This window comes from Rhinolophus sinicus, linkage group LG04, assembly GCF_036562045.2.
Source record: "Rhinolophus sinicus isolate RSC01 linkage group LG04, ASM3656204v1, whole genome shotgun sequence".
NCBI lineage: Eukaryota > Metazoa > Chordata > Mammalia > Chiroptera > Rhinolophidae > Rhinolophus > Rhinolophus sinicus.
Window position 1 is genome coordinate 91653599 of NC_133754.1, and position 22595 is coordinate 91676193.

The 22595-nt window shown below is 31.5% G+C and overlaps 1 protein-coding gene across 7 annotated transcripts in view; it reads left to right on the plus strand.

Annotated features, from left to right (window-relative positions):
- POSTN (periostin) overlaps positions 1–22328 on the plus strand; it is a 34857-nt gene extending 12529 nt beyond the window's left edge. Inside the window, exons 8-23 of one of the 7 annotated variants that reach the window (XM_019736588.2) lie at positions 415–627; positions 1181–1315; positions 2422–2570; positions 4501–4637; positions 5143–5273; positions 5744–5874; positions 5981–6083; positions 6190–6257; positions 6971–7016; positions 9973–10053; positions 13476–13565; positions 14228–14317; positions 15583–15660; positions 16044–16127; positions 20482–20523; positions 21546–21719. In XM_019736588.2, coding sequence (XP_019592147.1) covers positions 415–627; positions 1181–1315; positions 2422–2570; positions 4501–4637; positions 5143–5273; positions 5744–5874; positions 5981–6083; positions 6190–6257; positions 6971–7016; positions 9973–10053; positions 13476–13565; positions 14228–14317; positions 15583–15660; positions 16044–16127; positions 20482–20523; positions 21546–21583 — 1616 coding nt within the window. In that variant the 3' untranslated portion in view covers positions 21584–21719. Of the gene's footprint in view, positions 1–414; positions 628–1180; positions 1316–2421; positions 2571–4500; positions 4638–5142; positions 5274–5743; positions 5875–5980; positions 6084–6189; positions 6258–6970; positions 7017–9972; positions 10054–13475; positions 13566–14227; positions 14318–15582; positions 15661–16043; positions 16128–20481; positions 20524–21545 lie in introns of all 7 variants that reach the window. The other 6 variants (XM_019736589.2, XM_019736591.2, XM_019736590.2 and 3 more) reach the window with 6 other exon arrangements.
- The last annotated feature ends 267 nt before the right edge of the window (positions 22329–22595 follow it).

Genomic DNA, 22595 nt, shown 5'->3' on the forward strand with positions numbered 1-22595 from the left:
GACTATTGCAAGATATTGCTTGGGTGTTTTGGAACAGGTAGCACTGCATGAATAACTTTACAGGCCTTCTGAGTGAAACTATTTTTTTGCTTCCGCATCAGAAATTACTTCCTTAAGACAGCGGGAACTTGATCTCTAACATTATTTAGTACTACACAAATCATTTCATGAAATTGATCTTCTCTTCTACTTCCTACCAAACTAAGCTTTTTTGATTATGTATTTGATGAAAAAAAAAAAAAAAAAAAAAACATTCTATAACTTAAACAGTATTTAAAAACTTTCAGTCAATACTTAGGTCTTACATATGCATTGTATTATTGGGAATACTTAGTTCCACAGTGAAACACATCTTAAGGGTCAAATGCTCTTTCCCTTGATCTAAATGCATGTTCTTTTTATTTTGTCTTCCAGCTCTCATGAAGTTCCACATTTTAAACACTCTCCAGTGTTCTGAGGCTATTATGGGAGGAGCAGTGTTTGAGACTTTGGAAGGAAACACAATTGAGATAGGATGTGATGGTGACAGCATAACAGTAAATGGAATCAAAATGGTGAACAAAAAAGATATTGTGACAAATAATGGTGTTATCCATTTGATTGATCAGGTCCTAATTCCTGATTCTGGTGAGCAACAGTTTCATATTCTTTTACTTACTATTGTTTATGAATTGTGATGCCTCAGGAGTAAGTCCATGAAAAATGAGTATGTAGTATAAGGGATAGTATGTGATGACTGCTAATTAGGTAGCCTGCATAGTCATGGGCATTCCATGCATGGAACTTTGGTTTTCTAGGGTTTCTAACGTCTAATATTTATAAAGATTCTCACAGTGCCAAAATTTTCTGGAAAACAGAAGGCAAGATAGAACCAAATGGTCAGCTTTGGATAAACGAAAGAGCTATGGCTCTCACAAGAGTAGAGTCAAGAGATAAGCAATAGAGAACCAAAGAAAATGAAAAGTAAGAAGACAAAGATATTTTCCTTCTGAAACATTTTGTGATTATCAAACCCAAAAAAGGGAAGTTGAAATTCTTACTCGGGCAAGGCAGAATGTCTCATCACATTGTCAGTGCAGCAAATAGCTTATAGAAAACAGCCAAAAATTGATTTACTAATTTCATGATGATGATAATAACAATGATGACATTTGGGGAATGGTGATGGTTTATTTTACAGCCAAACAAGTTATTGAGCTGGCTGGAAATCAGCAAACCACTTTCACAGACCTCGTGGCCCAATTAGGTTTGGCATCCACTCTGAGGCCAGATGGAGAATACACTTTGCTGGCCCCTGTGAATAACGCATTTACTGGTATGTACTGGACACTGTCATTCCTGTTCTCCACACCCCCTCTACCCATGCATACCTTTTTTCTTCACCATAATTGTTTGTAATAAGAATAATAGATATTTTACAAGGTATTTATTAGTTTCTGCACTGGCGACACATACGGTGTGTGTACGTAGTACTATGTAGTCACTTTTAAAATGCTTTTCATTTCAAAACATTTCATAATAACAGATAATAGACTATAGGGAGTGAAAGTTTTTGATGAGAAGTATTCATTTATTCTCTGAACATAACCATATTTCCAGCACACATAATTGATGTTAAGAAAAATAAATTTGATTTTCTTATTTAACACATCTTATTTAAGATGTTAAATTATAAACAAATAAAAACAAGAGACTATTATTCACTTTCATAAATGATGTGAACTATTATTATAAGTATTTTTCCTAGTAACTGCTATTCAAGGGCAGTGTTTACATTAATGCAATCTGCCATTTTTTCCAGAAAAGTGATTCACAGAGACCTATTTAAATTGTTAGGTCCAATTTAGTAATTAAAAAAACAAATAAGCATCATTTTTTTTCCACATTTTTCCAAATACCAAATTGTGACATAGAGATTATTAATAAAAATTCAAATTCCTAGAAATGCCATTTTTCCTCTTTGTAATAACAATGTCCATATGTGTTGACATTAACCCATCTTTAACAGGTTGTGTGCTTTGGTTTTCTGTTCAGTTATAAAGATAAATTAACAAATGATTCATCAGTAGTCTTTCATGTGACTAATGGGTATCTAATTCTCAGAAAATATCTTGACCAGCATTACAGTTTAACTTTTGCCAATGACCACATAAAACTATGTAGCCCTCATAGAAATGAAACCCATTGTTTGGACTGCTTGGAGTCATGTTGTAGTCACTTGATAGAAGAGCTCATAGAGCTTCTGCTGGTACATAGAATTCATTGCCTTGAGCATCTAGCTGAGTCCTATATTATATGAGTGTAGACTCCACAATACCAATAGTATTAGGAATTATCCATTTTCATAATTTTCCCTTACCAGGAGAAACTTTAATGCTTTCTAAATAAAATCATCTTTTTTCTTTAAAACTGTATTTATAGATGATACTCTGAGCATGGATCAGCGCCTTCTTAAATTAATTCTGCAGAATCACATATTGAAAGTCAAAGTTGGCCTTAATGAGCTTTACAATGGACAAACACTTGAGACCATTGGAGGCAAACATCTCAGAGTCTTCGTGTATCGTACAGTAAGTGAATCAGAATAATTAAAATATCCACATTGGCTTAAATGTCAAATGATGTGCCCTTATCAAAGAATGGTGTTACAACAAATGTTTCTCAGAATTTTATCATGTGATTTTAATAATAAATATGCATAGGAAGATCAGAAACTGAGTAATGTGTGAAATGACTAAGAAAATTACACAAAAAGTGCTACGTATTAATAATTCAGAAGATTTGCATTTGTTTCATTATAAATAATTTTATGTTCTAAAGTATTAATTATTTCAATTAAAGAAGTCACTAAAACTCCTCTAAAATAAGCTTTTTTAAAATGTAAGTATAGGTGGTATGCAAATTTGTTTCAGGTGTACAATATAGTGTTTCAACATTCATGTACCTTACAGTGTGATTGCTGCACTAAGTCTAGTAATCACCTGTCACCTTGCAAACATATCACAATATTATTGACTATATTCCCCAACTCTTTTTGTACTCATTTCCCCCACCCCTGGAAACTATCGGTTTGATCCACGTTTCTAAGTGTCTGTTTTTGTTTTATATTCCACATATAAGTGAAACTATATGGTATTTGTCTTTGTCTGACTTATTTCACTTAGCATAATACCCTCTAGGTCCATCCAGGTTGTCAGCAATGGCAAGATTTCATTCTTTTTATTGCTGAGTATTATTCCATTGTATGTATATACCACATCTTCTTCATCCATTCACTTAGTGATGGGCACCTAAGTTGCTTTGATATCTTGGATGTTATAAATAATGCTGCAATGAACTAGGATGCATATATCCTTACAAATTAGTGTTTTGGATTTCTTCAAGTAAATACCCAGAAGTGGTACTTCTAGGTGATATGGTAGTTCTGTTTTTAATTTTTTGAGGAAATTTCATACTGTTTTCCATAGTGGCTGCAGTAATTTGCAGTCCCATTAAGAGTGCACAAGGGTTCTCTTTTCTCCACATCTTCACCAATACATGTTATTAGTTGACTAGAGTGAGGTCATATCTCATTGTGGTTTTGATTTGCATTTCTCTGATGATTAGTGATGTTGAGCATCTTTTCATATGTCTGTTGGCCATCTGCATGTCGATGTATAGCATCCTTTACTGTTTACAAGATAATTAGGTAATTTTTATATAGAATCAAATATGTAGGATGATCTTTTACTGTAAGATCACGATTCAGCTACTGAATCTCTTTTGAATGACTTTCAAGGTAAACTTTTCTAGACACGTAAAAATCCTGAATGCTATAAAATGGTTCTAGTGTAATTATCTAAAGAAAAATTTCTAGAAAATATTGCTTATCAAAATTACAATGCAACTAGTGGTGCTGTTCACTTTCTGTCTGGGCAACACATGTGGCTGCAGCCAAAATATTTCACAAGAAGTTAAGTATTACCTAGCACTGAATGTGACACCCAGCAGCTGCTCGTCAGTTTCACAATTCCAAGACACACATTTTAAAGGTGCAGAATATGGGTCCACTCTAAATTTTATATATATATGTTTGTTCAAAAATACTGTAATAAAATCAATAATTTCACTTCTAATTGATCCTACAGTCAAGAAAATATAGTAAATATTTCTGAAGACCACAAGAGGCACTGGTCATGAAACTTAATGGTTAAAGAGGGTCCTAAAGAATTAAATGGTTAAAGTTTCCTAAGAGAGTTAGAAAAATGGTTAGAACATGGAGAGGAATGATATAAAATAGAAGTAAAAAAACCTTGACTAGTAAAAAACCTGGTTGAATAAGAAGTGTGATGTCAGGTTGTACAATATCTTAAAAACAGAGAAGAGAAGCTATTTCCTCTGGCCAGAGAGTTCAGGTGACCTCTTAAAAGAGTCAATGCAGAAATGTAATTATGCAACTATTTCCACATAGGAAATTTCAAGTAAGGAAATGGACAGCTGTATCTTTCTTTTCTTTGCTAGGCTGTCTGCATTGAAAATTCATGCATGGTGAGAGGAAGCAAGCAAGGAAGAAATGGTGCCATTCACATATTCCGAGAGATCATCAAACCAGCAGAGAAATCCCTCCATGAAAAATTAAAACAAGATAAACGCTTTAGGTGAGCTCATTGGTTCTACCTCCACAAAAGAATGAGAGTTATTGGCATACTTTTGTTTCACAGTTAGCATTCCAAACTGTATTTAGTATTCAGTATTGCTAAAAATAGAATTTAGAATGAGAAGTCTATGAAGTATTTTCAAAATTGGAATACGTCCTTAGCACAATGTTGCCTCCTGGTGTACCATAATACATATAATTTGGTGAGTGATAAAAACAACCTCATAAACTGAACTGTTCCTTGCACATTTTCTATAATTAAGTTTTTTTTAAGGATAATATATACCAGCAAAGACTATTTTGTGAAATATTAAATTTTAAAAAATGCTTCTGATTTGTTATAAAGTGTGACCTTGCTAAGTTTTATAGGATAAAAACAAAACATAGGAAATTTATTAGGTTGCTTTATGCAATACATGGAATCTATTCTATTCCATGCATTGTGGCTGAGGATACCATATCTAAATCTAAATCTAACACAATAAACATATGTTCTTCCTGCTTAGCATCTTCCTCAGCCTTCTAGAAGCTGCAGACTTGAAAGAGCTCCTGACACAACCTGGGGATTGGACTTTGTTTGTTCCAACTAATGATGCCTTTAAGGGAATGACTAATGAAGAAAAGGAAGTTCTGATTCGTAAGTAGAAGATATTTGCCCCTTGATTTCAGGATCTCATTTCTTCCTCAAGTATACCTGCCCAGACATCAGCCTCCAAAATGTCTCTTGTCTAGCCTTAGTTTAATTTCACTTGGGGTATGTGGAGGGCCACTCATTAATGTTCTTAACTAACTTCATACTGTCATATTGTTGGGCTAGATGTTCACTTATGTTGGCCACATAATTAGGTGAAAAAGAAGGAAACAGTCACAATTTCAAAAATTTTGTTTTTCTCCTAGTAAGTTGGATAATATTTTGATTGAGCTGATTGAAGTGACTGTATATTTTGACATAGCATTGATATCAATTTGAGAAAACAATGACATTATGAGAAATTACAGTGTGGAAAAAATAAAGACAAAGAAATGTTTTTCTCTTTAGTCTTCATAGTATCAAAATGTGAAAAAAATAATGACATGTTATTAAATAAATATATTTTTTCCCAATAGGGGACAAAAATGCCCTTCAAAACATCATCCTTTATCACCTGACACCAGGAGTCTTCATTGGAAAGGGGTTTGAACCTGGTGTTACTAACATTCTAAAGACCACACAAGGAAGCAAAATCTATTTGAAAGGAGTAAGTTTTCTAGAATGAATTTATGATAATGTTCACCCATCATTTAATTATCTTAATGTTCATTTTTCATTAAATTTCTCATTGACATTATCCCTTATTTTGATAGGTAAATGACACGCTTCTGGTGAATGAATTGAAATCAAAAGAATCTGATATCATGACAACAAATGGTGTCATTCATGTTGTAGATAAACTCCTCTATCCAGCAGGTTGGTCATTATTGAATTTATTAATGGACTAGATTTTTTTCAATAAAAACCTAGATTTTTATTTAACATATTCTTGCCAATATTCATTTAATATTCCTCTTCATAGACGCACCTATTGGAAATGATCAGCTGCTGGAAATACTTAATAAACTGATCAAATACATTCAAATTAAGGTAAAGAATGTTATTGGATTTATTTCTAATGTGTTGAACATAAGAGACTAGAAATGTATACATTAATGAGTAGATGTACACTAACCTTGGATTGGTCTCTGTTGATCATGCACTGCTAGCCCACCTATAAAGAAGTGACATAATTTCTTTATGGTTTTATTCAATGAATACCTATTCAAATCTACATGGTGCCAAGCAGTGTATTACATGTTATGGAAATATTAAGTTAAATCAGATAGGATCCTTTTTTCAAAAAATTTACAGTGCAGTTGGGCAGCTAAGATACATACATTAAAAAAAACAAAACTATAATCTTTCTATCATCAAGTGTCTTTGCTACTGAATATAAAGAAAAGATATAATATTTACTTACAAAAAGTTGTCACTAATCACAGTAGTTAAAGACAAAGGAATGTTTTGCTTCTTTATCTGTATAAGATCAAAGTGTCAGAAAATATATGAAATATTATTTTATAAATCTATTTAACTTTTGATTTACTATTCTATAATTTTTGTAATTGAGTAATGAATCCAATAATTTTTATGCCATCTAACCATAGTAGGAAATTGAAAGATGATACATATGAAGACTTCATTTCTAAGTGTAATGATAGCTTCACTTTATTTATTTTAGTAAAAATTAAAGTAGTGCCATGATTTTGTTAATATAACTACTAAATTTCATGTTACTCAGTATAAACATTTATTTTCAGTTTGTTCGTGGCAGCACCTTCAAAGAAATCCCCATGACTGTCTATAGTAAGTACATAATGTATGTTTGTCACATATAAGTAACAAAATTAAAATAATAATAGTATTTTTTGTATTTACAAACAGAGATTATTGATAATCTGGTATTTAGAATTCCAAACAATGGCAAATTTCATCCCACTTGAACCAGGGCTTGGGGTCTGGATGAGGCCTCTCAGACCTAGCCTTAATCTCCACCTCCAACCAGTTCCTTACTCATCCAAAAAACAGGAGTGATAAGACATGTAAGAATATCAGTAAAGTATAATAGCTATCATGACAAAGAAGCAGAAAAAAAGGCATACAATCATAAAAGGGAAGAGATAACTAAAAGGTGCTCCAGAGCAATCTGCAAATTCAGATGTGTGGACACATAAATAACATTGCTGAAGGGTTTGTCACTCATTCCACTCTCAAGCCCTCAGCCATCTAAGGGCAGATAGGGAGACAGTGTGCCAAAGAATCCTAATGTGTCTGAGTTGGAGGTTAAGAAGCTCTCTTCATCCAAAAAATTGTATAAAAGAATAAAAAAATTGCTAGGTAATAAACCTAAAGTTTCTAGATCCCAAGATCCTTTTATCCCTGACTACCAGATTATCAAAATTAAACCTCTACTACTTAACAATGGTAAAGGGTATTTCATTCTCATAAACATAACTCATGGTATTTCTTTGTCAAAGTGACTTTTCTTCATTTGTCTTTTTTCTTTCTTTCTTGTAGCTTTCAAAGCAGAAATTCATTTCATTTTGTTTTGACTCTACAATTAAACACTCAAAATGTATCAGTAGCTAAAGCATTACATCAATTCCAACATTTATCTTGGCTAGAAAATTATTCTCTTTTACAACATGAATATCCTGTTATTTAATTAAGAAAAATTTTCTTAAGATTTACACTAGATATGGAAAAGGAGTAAAAATAATGTAAGGAGCAAAACAAAATGTCTGCTGCTCTTCCTGATTTCAATTATGTAATAATAGCATATGCAAATCCAGTATCAGGCCAGCCCAACAGTGTTTTAAAGATATAGTTGGAATAGTTATGATTCAACATCGTGTAAATTTCAGTATGGAAGTACACAATATTGTTAAAGATATATTTTATAACAAATTATGGGCTCTATTCATCAGAAATGTTATGTCATCTTTCTCCACTAAAGATATATATCTGCACTACATTTTTTTATTTTTCCTACTTTATCCATAATAGGTCCATCACTTTCCATATATGTCAATGCAATATTTTGCTTACAATGAGCCAACATATTATAATTCCTTTATTTTCCTCTACTGAAATGGAATCCTCACTCACAGAAAATAAGTTACTCTTTATGAAGTGATGCAAGTCTAATGAAACTCACCTACCAACTCAGAGCTCTTGAAATAGCTCTGAGGTTTACATTCTGGTGTCGATGTTTATTTAACTCCTCTCCAGATGGGTATGCTGTTATTTAGGCATACTTCAAATAGAGGTAGAGACCAATTAACCAAAGATTTCATTTTAATGTTCCTTTCTTGACTTGTCTATAAAATTTCCTTGCTATGTATTATTCTTGTTCCCCAAATACCATACATTTTAAATTGTTTTTTGGGGAAAATGCTCTTTAGTATGTGAAATATATAACAGTTGAGGTGGAGAGGAGTAAAATCAGCATTTTCTTCTCAGCCTGTGACCTGTCAAAATATTTAAGTCCTAAGAATAGCAAGATTGAAACAAAACTGACAATCAACTAAACATCGTAAACTTCAAGTTCCTTAACGTGAAGTAAAGATTTAAGATAAAAGTAATTAACCCATTCTGATAGTAGCAGAAGATTTGACCTGTGAATTTGACCTTCATAGAAAGGTTCCTCTATAGTAAGACCACCTGTGGAATCAATACACAGGTGGTCTTGAATACAGAGATTTGATATATTTTAGAGCTTCATAATTTGAGATATCAAGATATAAAATCTTATATTACCAAAACATAGTCACAATTAAGGTCCAGAACCCAGCTAAACATCGCAGAAACCTGAGGTAAAATGTGACAGTATCCTAAACTATGCTAACATCTCATCTCTACAGTGTCAACACAATCTGTTACAACTGTAAGGTTTAGCTTTAGTGCAGCCTGTTTCCTAATGGAGCCATCTTTTCAGGCTTCTAATTAGAAATGACAAAAAGCCAGTAGCTCTGGTTGTGTGGCTCCAGAGGCCCCTTTCCAGTTAGTCTGTACAACCAAAAGCCAACCAAATCGTTGGCTGTTACCTTAAGTAAATTTAGCACATTATTATCTTTGTTGGGTGGATGACATACATTCAAGAAACATACCTTTACATTTTTTTAAAAATGATGATGATGATAATGCTGAAAATTAAAGACATTTTAGCCTGTAACTTAAATATTGATCGTATTGTGCTTGTTGCATAGAGCTCATATCTGGCTGGCTGAAATTTATTTTTACTTTTAAGTATAGTGATCTATTATTCACATTTTCTTTTCCCATTACTGTTATAAAATGCATGAAAACTATTTTGAGTCTTTTTCCTTTAGTTTTTTTCTTTTAATTGAGAAAGAATTCAACAATGCAATTTGAGATATTATGAATTGCATGAAATTAATCATGTTTATTTGTCTTCTGTTGCTATGCAGCCAATATTTTCAAGAAGTACAAAAGAAGGTAAAGAGCTTTAGTGGTGCAGTTCAAACTTAGATTTCTAGATAGACTTCCTCACTTAGTGAGTGTATATTTCACTGGAACAAATCCAAGTCACTGGACGTCAGAGTTCACCATCTGGACATGAGAAGATAATACTAGATAATGTACCACGAATAATTCCTGTATCTGACTGCCCCATCATCTTACCATATCAAATATCTCAGTACCCACCAAAGACAAAAAAAATAAATAAATGAAAAGAACAATTTTCTTAAGGATGTTTTATATGTAAACATCATTTATGTTCCACTTTCTATACTTTCAGCAACTAAAATTATAACCAAAGTTGTGGAACCAAAAATTAAAGTGATTGAAGGCAGTCTTCAGCCTATTATCAAAACTGAAGGTAAAAATATCAATGTTATATATGGTTCCTTTTATTGTGAAAAAATCCATATAATAGACTGATTTCTATGAATGTATCTACATTCTTTTTGAAACTAACATGCTAAATATTTCTATACCAGTGGCATGCTCATGTTATTGCAGAATGCGGAATGCAAATCGTTTAGCAGAACAGATGGTGCATTCCTAATACTTTCAGTACATTTGCTTGTTCTGTACTGAGACAGAACATTAGTTTCAAATGAACCTAATTGGCCATTGCATTAGCACTAGTACCCAGATACTTGCTAAACAAGTAAATCCTGAGCTTTTTTTTATTGCAGTTAGACTCCTTCAGAGAATATACTCTTTTTGTCACTTTATTTCCAATCTTCCCATGTGGATTTCTTTTGTACTGTTACAAGAACCTCTTCCAAAAAGTGCAGGCATTTTTCATTCAACAACTTAAGAAAGAAAGCACAGAAGCTGCACATTGATGAAAGCTTTGAAAATTACAACCACACATGATATATTTTGAAATTAGATCACCAAAAACAGAAGAGGGAATAAGTACTAGCTGCGGGTGCAGTGAGTCAAACCTTAGAATCCTTAATTCCAGCCCTGAATTTATATATATGAGGACATATATATTATATATTATGTATTACATAATATATAATATGTATGTTAAACATCTCTCCTGATGTTCAGACTACAACATTAAATAAACACTTTCCTCTCTAACCTACTGTCTATGTTCGACATTCAACTTCAACTTCAACATTGTTGATGCCACCTTTATTTCATGTATGTTAATTATTGCTAAGGGTCAGACCTTAAGAAGTTTTATTTCCATGTCTAAACATCTTTTGTTTTTTGGTGAGGGGGGAGACAATTGTTTTAATTTTAAGCCTTTTTACATTGCTTAAGTTTTCCTTTTTAATTACATTTATTGGGATGACATTGGTTAGTAAAATTATATGTTTGAAGTGTACAATTCTGTAATATATCATCTATATATTGCATTGTGTGTTTACCACCCGGAGTCAGTTCTCCTTCCATCACCGTATATTTGACTCTCTTTACCCGCTTCTACTACCCTCTGCCCTTACCCTCTGGTAACCACTAAACAGAAATTTTTATTTCCATGCCTAAATATCATAATGTGGCAACTTGCCACAGAGAAAAGACCATGTTATCTTATTTATTCTGTAAAAAGGATAGAAACAGGCTTCCAATATATATATATATATATATATATATATATATATATATATATATATATATATATCATGTTCTCAATTGAATCTCAAGAAAACCATTATTTTAATTATCTTTGATTTTGGTATTTTTTCCCATTCTCTGAATTGAAATGGAAAATTCTTGAATACTTTTGTCTAAGCCTTTAAAAACTAGTCATGACTTAAAACTTGGACATTGGAAAAACATATGTAAAAGTTTATTCCCTACCTAATTAGTTATCTACATTTTGAGACCTAAAATTAAGGTATTCTTTGAAATCTGTGCTTCTTTTCTTAAAAATACTATACTATGATCATTTTATTCCTTTTATATATTGATGAAGAGAATTAGGTGTCTTAAGAAGAAATTAAATCACCGACATTTTTGTTGAGAAAATGTTTCTTGATCCTTTGAAATACATTTCATTTTAAAATTCATGTACAGTTTTTAAAAATTAGATTCCCTAAATTTTATATAATCACTAGTGTATAGCTTCTATATCGAAATCATTCACATCTGCTGCTGTGCTTATATTCAGAGATTCCTATCTTTTATTTCAAGCTTCTTCATTCAATCCATTTATTTTCCCAGTCTTTGTCAGTGGTATTCTATTGTATTAATCTTTCTTCAATTAAGAACACAGTGGAGCATCAACTTTATTTGGGTTCTTCCTATAAGGAGAACAAGGATGAAAAATGGAGTCATGTCACCTAAGCATTAACAACTCTTCAATCCAAAAATTCAGAAGTTCTGTTTCTGTATAACATAATGAAGGAAACAAATACTTACCTTGGCAGCCATTTACAATTGCTGAGCTCTAAGACTGCTACTGGCATTTGTTTCTCACTGTTAGTACTTTTGCAGATTAATTGATCAATTCTTGAATACTCACTAAGTAAATTAGACTCCAAGACACAATTTTGAGATGTTTCTTATTTTAAAAAGATACTTAGTAAAATTTTAGAATTAAGAATAAAGCAACTGAAACTCAATTCAACACATACTTACTGAGAACTGTGCTGATTTCTCTCCTAGATGCTATAAATAAATATGAAAAAGAAATTATAAAAATCCTGCCTTCATGGAGTTTAACTATAGAGAGGATATTTTTGAAATGTCAATTTAGATTCTTTTAAATAAATGTTGATTTGGATAATTTATTTACTCATTTCCTGTTTTTAAACTCCTTAAGTGTGCTTTCCTTTTGAAATTACTACATCTTAAAAACCTAGCCTTATGCTTTGATATTTAATATGTCTTAGCCCCATAGATCAAATATCACGGTGTGAAGTGTTTATTGTTTGAAAGAACTATACTTTTAGTTTCATTATTTTAAATTGTTCTAGACTATTTCGTTCTGGGTAATGGTGTACACTGACAAGCAAATAAACCCTCTCAAAGATAGCAAATACAGTTACATTCGACTGTTGAAGGGTGTTACAGTATGAGTTAAATGTACTGAACTTCATTTTTCTTCTCTGTGAAACAGTCTTGATTAACTAATGTAATAATCAGCTTTCTAACATTCAAAATGATTTTTGCTGGAAGTAAAATCATTTTGCAAATCAAATGCAACACTTGTTTAACTTTGCATTTGAAGGACTGTTTAACTATTAATTAGTAAAATTTTACATCGTTTGCATATAGAAGGTAAGTACTCAAATCCATTTTCTCATAAAACCTGAAATTCAGTATCTTACAGGTAGGCATAAAGTTGGGATTTTTTTATGTTCAATCTTATGCCCATTAGATAAAAAGTGTAAGATACTGAATGATTAAATTAAAATAAAATTTTAATAAGGAAGGAGTAATAGACAATCTCAGTATGGTAAGTAAGATTTATATCAGTTATCATTAGAGCAACTCAAATTTTACATATTATATGATTCACATAGTATACTTACACATAATATTTTGTGTGATCATACTTTACAACTAAGAATGAGTAGATGGACATATATATTAGTTTAAATGCTAATTTCAGATGAAAGTAATTTTAGCAGTACACCAATAGACTGAGGCATTTGTTCTCATAAATACTGCCAAATTTGAAAAAACTGGGAAATGTTTTAAATGGATTTCATGAAGCCGGAAGCCACTCTGATGTTGCAGTAACACCAAAAGTTGCAATAAATTTCCTCTTCTGGTACATTTAAAGGACTGCTTTAACATGACAATTTGTCTCCTAAAACAATGTCTCAGGACCCACAATAACAAAGGTGAAAATTGAAGGTGAACCTGAATTCAGGCTGATAAAAGAAGGTGAAACAGTAACTGAAGTGATCCATGGAGGTGTGTTAATGTGTTTCCTGGTGCCTAGTTGGCATTACTGTGATTATTTTAAAATACTGTTGGTTTAAATATACTGAACATGTGATGTTTTCTCTGGAATTTTGTTTTATATGAATTGTGAGACTACTTTTCTTAGTTATGGACCTGTAAAGGTAAATTATAGCTTACCTTTCAATGGATCTAGTTGGAATTAACTTACCCATTAAGTCATCCTTTCAATAAACTGTCATTACTTCTGCATATGCAATGATGACAATGAAATATAGTAACAATAATGTTAATACAAAAGAACATATTGGACTTAGAAGAAAAAAAAAGGCCATTGTATAAGACTAGTAAGCCACTGTTAGGACTTATCACAGGGTTCTCATTCTAATGATTCTGGATTCTCACTAAATACTCATTCCACAGTCAGGAAACAAACATGACACGGAGAGTTAGCCTGCCAGCTGCCTCTTAACCTCACCTAAGATTCAGGACATAACTAGTACCTTTTAGACCTCTGTTGATCTGAATTTATTTAAGATATGTCCCTAAAATGATTATGATTTCATTCCAAATGGCATTGTTTTGAAAAATATATTTAATCAAATGTCTAGTTTATGACGGTTTAGATACCATCAGGTGATAAATCAAATGCATTCTTCTTCCCCTACTTTCAGAGCCAATTATTAAAAAATACACCAAAATCATTGATGGAGTGCCTATGGAAATAACTGAAAAAGAGACAAGAGAAGAACGAATCATTACAGGTAATCTTTAATTCTATACATGGAACTATACTTGGATTATAGAGAGCAAGTTATAGTTAACCTAAAATATCTCTATAGAATCATTTGAGAAGCAGAGTAAGTCATTTTCATGGTGGTTACTGAAGTTATTTCATCACCTTTTTTTCATATATAATATTCTAAATACAATGTCCCATATAACACGGTGGTTAGTTTCCTTAAAATGCCATGTTATACAAATTCGTGTTATACAAAACAAACAACTAGTACAAAAAAGGGGGTTAGGTTCCAAAAATTAAAAAAATATATATTATGTTTTTATAATTAAGAGAATAATCTTTATTAAAGCAATTTTCACCAAAAGAATAACATATTAATATGTATAAAATAATATTTTCTTCGTCATCACTACTAAGCACCATTAACCGAGGGCATTTTCTTTTTGATAAAATACATTCATCCTCTGAACTTAATACTCCGCGAACAAAATGGATTTAAAATTCTAATACATTTTAAAATTCTGCAGTCAAATCTGATACGACATTCATGCTTGAATGAAAAATTTCAATGAGATATCTTTTGCTCTTAAAAGCTTTTATTGTGTTCCGTGTTGTTCGGGGATTTCTCTAATTTTCAAACCGTGTTAGAGTGAAACCGTTTTCTTGGGTGCCCTGTTATACAAGGGTTTTCCCCAATTCTCAAACCGTGTTAGAGTGAAACCGTGCTATAGAAGTGCCATGTTATACAGGGGTTACCTGTATGTAATCTATGTTTTTCTCTGAACTAGAAAATTTTAGACAACTCTAAGTACTTTTATTATATGTATTCATAAATAATATATAATATACTATTATAACCTAGAATCAAAACCTTTCCCTCCTTTGATTTTCCATTAATCTTAAGGTTTACACATCTATGTACCAAAATATATGCAAATTTGTATAAAACTATCGATCAATAATTTTAGTTAACCTCCGTATCAGTCTCCTACCAGTAAATTAGCCTAAAATTCTGAATACATCTGTTCTATAAACATTTGTTTAAATGAACAGTCAGCAGTTACGGCCTGTGCCACCTACATATGTAAATAAAGTTTTACTGGAACACAGAGTGTCCATTCATTTATTTAAAGTTTATGGTTGTTTTCACACTATAGTGACACCATTGAATGGTTGCAACACAGGCCATAATGCCCACAAAATCTGAAACGCTTACTGTCTGGCTCTTTCTAGAGGAAGTTTGCCTACCGGTATTAGACACTTTTTTTGTAATTGTCTTTATTTTAGGTCCTGAAATAAAATATACTAGGATTACTACTGGTGGTGGAGAAACAGAAGAAACTCTGAAGAAACTATTGCAAGAAGGTCAGCATTCTAAAAAAAAATAAGAACATGATTTTACTTAAGCTACTTGTATCAAAGTCTAAATAATCTTTGAGACCTCATATATGTTTTCTATTCTATATCATTTCTTTGTTTAAGTTCCATACCAACTTAAGGAAAAAGTCCAAAGATACACAATGAAACTTAAATGACAGTCATATAGATTGTTATGTTATATATTTGTTATATATTGTTCAACAGCTTTATAAGAAAATTGGTTTATCAAAAGACAGCACTGAAAACTGAGAAAGAACCAAATGTTGGTCTGGAATTCATTGTTGGGCAGATGCCGTTATATATCACATCAAGTGTCCTGTCTTTTTGTTACATAAACCTATTTCTGCTATAAACATATATCCTCTCAGAGGTCACCAAGGTCACCAAATTCATTGAAGGTGGTGATGGTCATTTATTTGAAGATGAAGATATTAAAAGACTGCTTCAGGGAGGTTAGTAAAAGGGAAATAACTAACCCGTTAACAGGTTCTGGTGACTGAGTTCAACTTTTTAAAGACTGAGCATTCAGGATTTTTTTTTTTTTTTTTTTTAAGATGGCATCATGTACTGTCTTAACACTATGATTTGTTCAATGGCAGTTTAATTCATATTTATAAAGAAATGTTACTAGTTTAAGCAGTCTTTAAAAAGTTCTATGGTACAAAGCTTGGGGAGCAATGAATATTTTTTTCTGCTTTGATACAGATAATTGTAAGGACATTTTAAGTATGTGAAAGGGGAAAACTTTTTAAATTGATAGTTGTTTAAACAAGCCCAAATTGACATACTTTTTATATTAAAAAAAAATGTATTCACTGCCCCCACAACAATAATAAAGGCATGTTTATGGATTTTTTAAGTGCATAGATCTAGAAAAAAAAGTGCATTTAGTAATTTTCTTTTCTAAAACTACATTCTTGGGAATGGGTATCTGTTTCTTCTAACAGTTTGAGTAATAATCTATATCTGGAGATGTAAATTATTTTGCACATGAAATAATCTTAATCTTTAAAGTATGGAATGTTCTCTGTCTATGGCATTAAAAGGACCTACTTTTAAAAGCAAAAGAGGAAAAAAAAGAATTCAAAATCTTAATGCAAACTCAAAACAGTAATTATTCAAAGAAATAGTAAATGTTATAAATATAATTTGGATAATTTTCATTTGAATAAATGAATTTCTAGCCCATTTTATTAACAAAATCATTTAGATGACATTGTTTTAGAGAAACAAGTATTTAAATTATATAGAAAAATCAAATATGCTCCTTGAAATATGCTGTGAATTGGGAAACACACCTGCAGTTTGATACTTATCCAAAGTATGGTCTAGAAGGCTTTTCTGCTTAAAATTTTAAAAATTGTATCACTATGTCCAAAAAAATGTAAATTATCTGGGGACCATTTGCATATTCAGCAATTATTGTTTCTTTAGTCCTTAGTTTTATATAAATAAAATCTCGTATATAGTGTTAAAACTGTTCAGCAATAGTAAAAATAAATAATTTTAATTCAACCCATGATTGAATTTTCCCCCAATAGAAAGATATGTATCTGAAAATTACAGGATTTCCTTTCAGGCAGGGAGTATATGACACACCCAAAGCATAATGGAACAAAAATTTTCTGTCAGATATAATACAGAATTCACTCATCTACCTCTAAATGCTTAACAATCTGCTAGGTAAACATACGAATTTGAGGGAAGAAGCAAAGACTTTATGAAGAGTAAATTGAATTCTTTTTTTTTCAGTCCTTGCCATAGTAAGCAGCTTTGTAGAATGGCAGTGCTTTTTAGAGAATGAATCGATTACTAGCTGTACCTGTTTACATTGCTTTAATTTATTTAAGCTTAAACTTCAGGTAAGTATGTTTCCTTCCCTATAATGAGCCCCCGTTAACAAGTCCATTATAAACAATAAACTAAGAACAAAAGAATAGCTTCAGCCAAGAAAAAAGATATACTTACTACAAGTTAAGAATATGATACTCGATTTTTAGTTAATGAACTGTTCCTTTAACTCCTGATTTTGTTCATTGAAGAGGTTGGTTCCTGTAGTTGCTAACATACGGTTTCTCTGCATATCTATAAAGCATCAGTTTCCACAATGTACACCATAAATTTTTACCAAAATATTTCCAAGGTTTTTCTTGTTAGCAGTATATTCAGTATAGCTACTAATGTCTGGACATTGATTGGACATGTTACTTTTCTTTCTTCCATCCCTGTAAAGTCATTAGGTCAACCCTGAGTTACAAGTATGCTCTTGCCTAGATCCTAAGAGACACAGATTTACAAAGAAGCTGGTGTGAATAAAGATTATGTCATGTGACACTGGCTTTTTTCGAGATAGATCATTGATCTATATCCAAACTATGGTCTTCATCTCTAAGTTTAGAGTTTTCTATCTAAACTGTTCATGTTGTGGTACATATAGTAAACTTTGATGAACTGAGTGTATTCCTCAATCATTTAAGTCGTGACTTTTAATATGGCTAACTGGTCCTTTCAGTACTAATATTGTGATTTGTCCCTGAAACACTTCAGAGCCCTTAACTGAAAAAATGTTCTCACAAAATGCATAAAGATTTTCATTCTTAGGTAGAACTGCCTTTACTGAAACTGCTAAAGTAATTAAGGGAGAATATTAGGCTATGGAGAAAGGAACCAAAAAGAGTCATTTTGGAAGGTTTTGACAAATCTGCAAATATAACATGTAAAGATTTATGGCTTCTGTAGTGAATAGGGGATCAGGTTGTAGATCTGACTCCCAATCTGGGCTCCAACTCAAACCAACTTAAGTAAGTTGATTCTTTCCTGCGTTGGTCCTTCTTCTGAAAAGTGGGATAGTAATGTTATCTAAATCTGAGTTAATATATGAAAAGTGCTTGAAATAATGTTCAGCATATATAAATTCTCAGTAATGTTAGATATTATCAGAATTATGTTCAATTAACATTAATCTGATCAATACAGTCATATTTTACACAGTATTTAAAATTTCCAAAATGATAGCCACATAAAAATGCAAAAACGTTGCAAATAATTGAGCTGAAGCACTTCGCATGTTTCACAAAACATGCTCTTCTAAACATGACCTGATACAACGCTCTTCATTTTGAGGTAGCAGGGAGCCAGTGGGAAGAAATCTGATTTTGTGCATGTTATTCACGTTTTCTTCTAAAGATGTTTGTTTGTCACAATGAACATATATTTTGATATTATCACAGTAAAATAGTAATAAATTAATGAATTAGTTAACTGGGTGCTCATCAATTGGATGCTGTCAAGTGTATGAAAGAAAATCTAAGTGTAAGTGCTTGATTTGAAAAGTAATGCTGTGAATACTTCTATGATCTTGTTTTAAATTGTACAATAACAGTAATTTGGAATTTAATAAGTCTATTATAAACAGTTATCTTATTCACTAATTAAAGATTGGATCCATCTTTTCTTGACAATATTTTATAAGCCATAACTTGTTACCAAATAAATCTGAGGTTAAAGAACGTATATAACTTGGAGCATATTCCAAAATTCAGACTTTCCTATATCATATAAACTTTCCCCCATTATCCAATCTAATGAAGTTTTCAGTTCTGTATTATATTACAGCATTAATATGGTTATTCATCTTATAGTCTGGGAGAGAAAAGGACATGTTTCATATGTGTTACATAGACAGAAAGAGAATTCTTCAAAAAAATTTGTAAATGTTTTCTTTTTATTCGGTGTCGTATAGCCAAAATTACTGTTGGTGACTATTGCATACCTTACATTTTGTGGAATTTCAGAGAATTAAGAAATATACATAATAGAAAAAAAAATTTGACTTAATTGTTTAATGTGGATGATATATAAAAAGCAACAAGTCAAAATTTGGAGAAAAAATAAAGGTAAACAGAAAAAATGAAATTGCTAGAAGAACATCTTTGATCTCAAATGCCCAACAACAGAGTGAAACTGTGACTCTCGGCCTACCAGCTGAGTATTATTGATGAATTAAAAGAAAAACAAAGGAATTGAGAAATATTTTGCAACTGTCACAACCAAAAACTGCATTGTGATAGACTCGTGAGATTATTAACTAAGAAAGCTTTTATCACTTTTAACTAATTAATCTTTTTTGAGAGGTCGTGTTGGATTGGAATTAAATTTGGGGATATGTTGTTGCACATTTCCTGAATTGCTTATTATTATATAACCATAACCTTACAAGGTTTTGCATCTTTGTATTAGAAATTCTGGCTAACTTTGGGATCCATTGAAAAAAACTCTTATTACTGAATTCATTACATTTCAAATCTGTTTCTAGACTTATTAGGACAATGCTATTTTGTTGTCTTCATGTACTACAAAGTAATCATGAATTAATTTACAATGAGAATTTATAGAGGCAGAAGTCTGGCACGTCACAAATAAGAATTAGTGGATATCTTTCGGAAGATACTTCTGCTAAACTTTACATCCCTTCATCATAAAATCATGCTTTTTACAAAAAAGATGAAAAAGTCATGTAAGTTATTTACTCCATGCAAAAGTTTCACATTATATGGGGCTCCAAATGCCATAATGAAATAATATGTTTGCAACAGTAAACATTTTCATGCTGTATGGAAAATAACAAGTGTGATTTGTTGTCAATGCAAAAGTCTCATGTTTGTGAAATTCACTACTCCAGAAGAAAAGCCATACGTTTAAGTGATGTTTATTTAAAACTTTATACTTTTCCACTTAACTATGATCTCCTGTCTGATGTTAGCCATAATTTCAAAGTTTTTTCTAACTACAACTATTTAATTTTAGACACACCTGTGAGGAAGATGCAAGCCAACAAAAGAGTTCAAGGTAAATGTACTGACTATAGTACATTATTTTATGTTAAGAAAAACCAAAGAAAAGGAGAGTGCTTTCATATATTTTATTGGACTTTGTTCAGTCTGTCAGGGAGAAAAGGTAGCCAGTGTCGGGGGCAAAGTATTTTAATGACAAAAATCAGAAAATAACTTGTTCATGTTCTGCACTATCGTTAAAATCTAAGAATAACAAGTGTTAAAGGAAAGACAATTATGCTCATGTAAACTGCTAGATATATTGAACGCTTGAGGAAGACTCAAATAGAGTTAATCTGAAAAGAGATCCTTGAATATCAGAGCCAAGAAAAAATAGGTTCAGGAGGACCTGAACTCTGTTAAATGTTATTAATTGAAATAATAACTGTATGTTACAGTTTGAGGCATAAAATACAGAAAATTGTTAATATAATATGTATAACATTTTGATATAATTTGTAGATTATAATCATGTATATATCACTCATGCACTACAATATTTTTCATTACTCTTCTTACGTGCATTTTCTAATCTTCCACTTAAGTTACCCTACATTCTCACATTCAAAAAGCAAAGATTCCCCTTGTGGAACTTAGAATAAATTACAAGTTTGGAATTTCTAAAGTAATTACATAGTAACAGTCAAAAGAATTTGCACGGCTTATAAATACATTATGAGTATATCTGATTTTAAGTTAATCCACTGTAGATATTTAAAATTAAGTAATCAATTGTACCCGTAATTTCTAATTGAGGGATTTATGAGTAATTTCTTCTAAACATTCAAATTCATACAAATTTTCTGAAGAACTGAGATCATCATTTTTAATTATTATTTTCATATACCTTTAAACAGAGGATAACCTTGATTTCATCATCATAAATGAAGTATTTTATTACTAAGACATAATCTAAAGTTTATTACAATAAGGAATGATGGTCTTTTATAGATATATGTATGCATAGAATATCATATTTTTAAACTGTAAAGTTTCATCACATTTACAATCTATATGTTCTCCCTTCTTCCTAATCAGGATCTAGAAGACGATCAAGAGAAGGTCGTTCTCAGTAAAAATCCAGACGAGACAACAAAGTTCATACAACCCTAAATTGATAACCTGATCTTAAAGGAAAATTATAAGAGCCACTTTGACTTCAGGAAATGAACTGTCAGTGCAAAAAAGCAATCATTGAACAATTCAGAATACATTTTTTCCCCCCTGGATGAGGAACATGAGGGAAATTGTGGAGTTAGCCTCCTGTGGGATGGGAACTGAGGGAATTAGAATACCTTACAGGCTTTTACATCTTTTCATTAGAAGTTCTGGCTAACTTTGGGATCATCAAAGACAATCCTTATCACAGGATTCATTACAATTCAAATCTCAGAGTGGTGAGCGGTTATCCCACTGAGAAGATTGAGCCTTGAATGTTTTTGTAGAGGATAGATAAAACGCGTGCAACCAGTTACCTCCCCATGGGAAGCTAAGTTATAAAAAAGAGTGATCAGTATTCAAAAAGCAAACAAAACTCTTACATCAAACTGTTTTGCACATTTCTAATGCGATGTGGATCTACCGGTAAATTATGTTACTTCTACAACTAATTTTGTACTCTTGAAATGTTTGTCATATGCTTCTTGCAATACATATGTTTATCTCAAACATTTTAATAAAATCGTTTTTCAGGTATAAAGAGAATTACTTCAAATTGGGTAATTCAGAAAACTCAAGGTTTAAATTAATAAATTTGGACTTGGGAACGGGACTTTATACTCCTTTTTAATAACAAATACTCATTAAAGGAAATTGAATGAATTTAGTGTTTCTTGCATTTTTAAACTATTATGATAATAAAGAATCATTATACAATAAAGGAATAATTAAACACGACCTGAGTATCTAATATAACCCCAGAACTATACTATGTTGTGAGGATTCAAAAGATTATTAGACCTTTACTGTTCTCAAAGGGTAAAGAGACAAACCATCAATAATTTACAATGCACCATGTCCTTTAATCAGCACTACACAAACACAAGTACGTCAATTACTTTTCCTAGGGTTGGGCTAGTCATAGGAGGA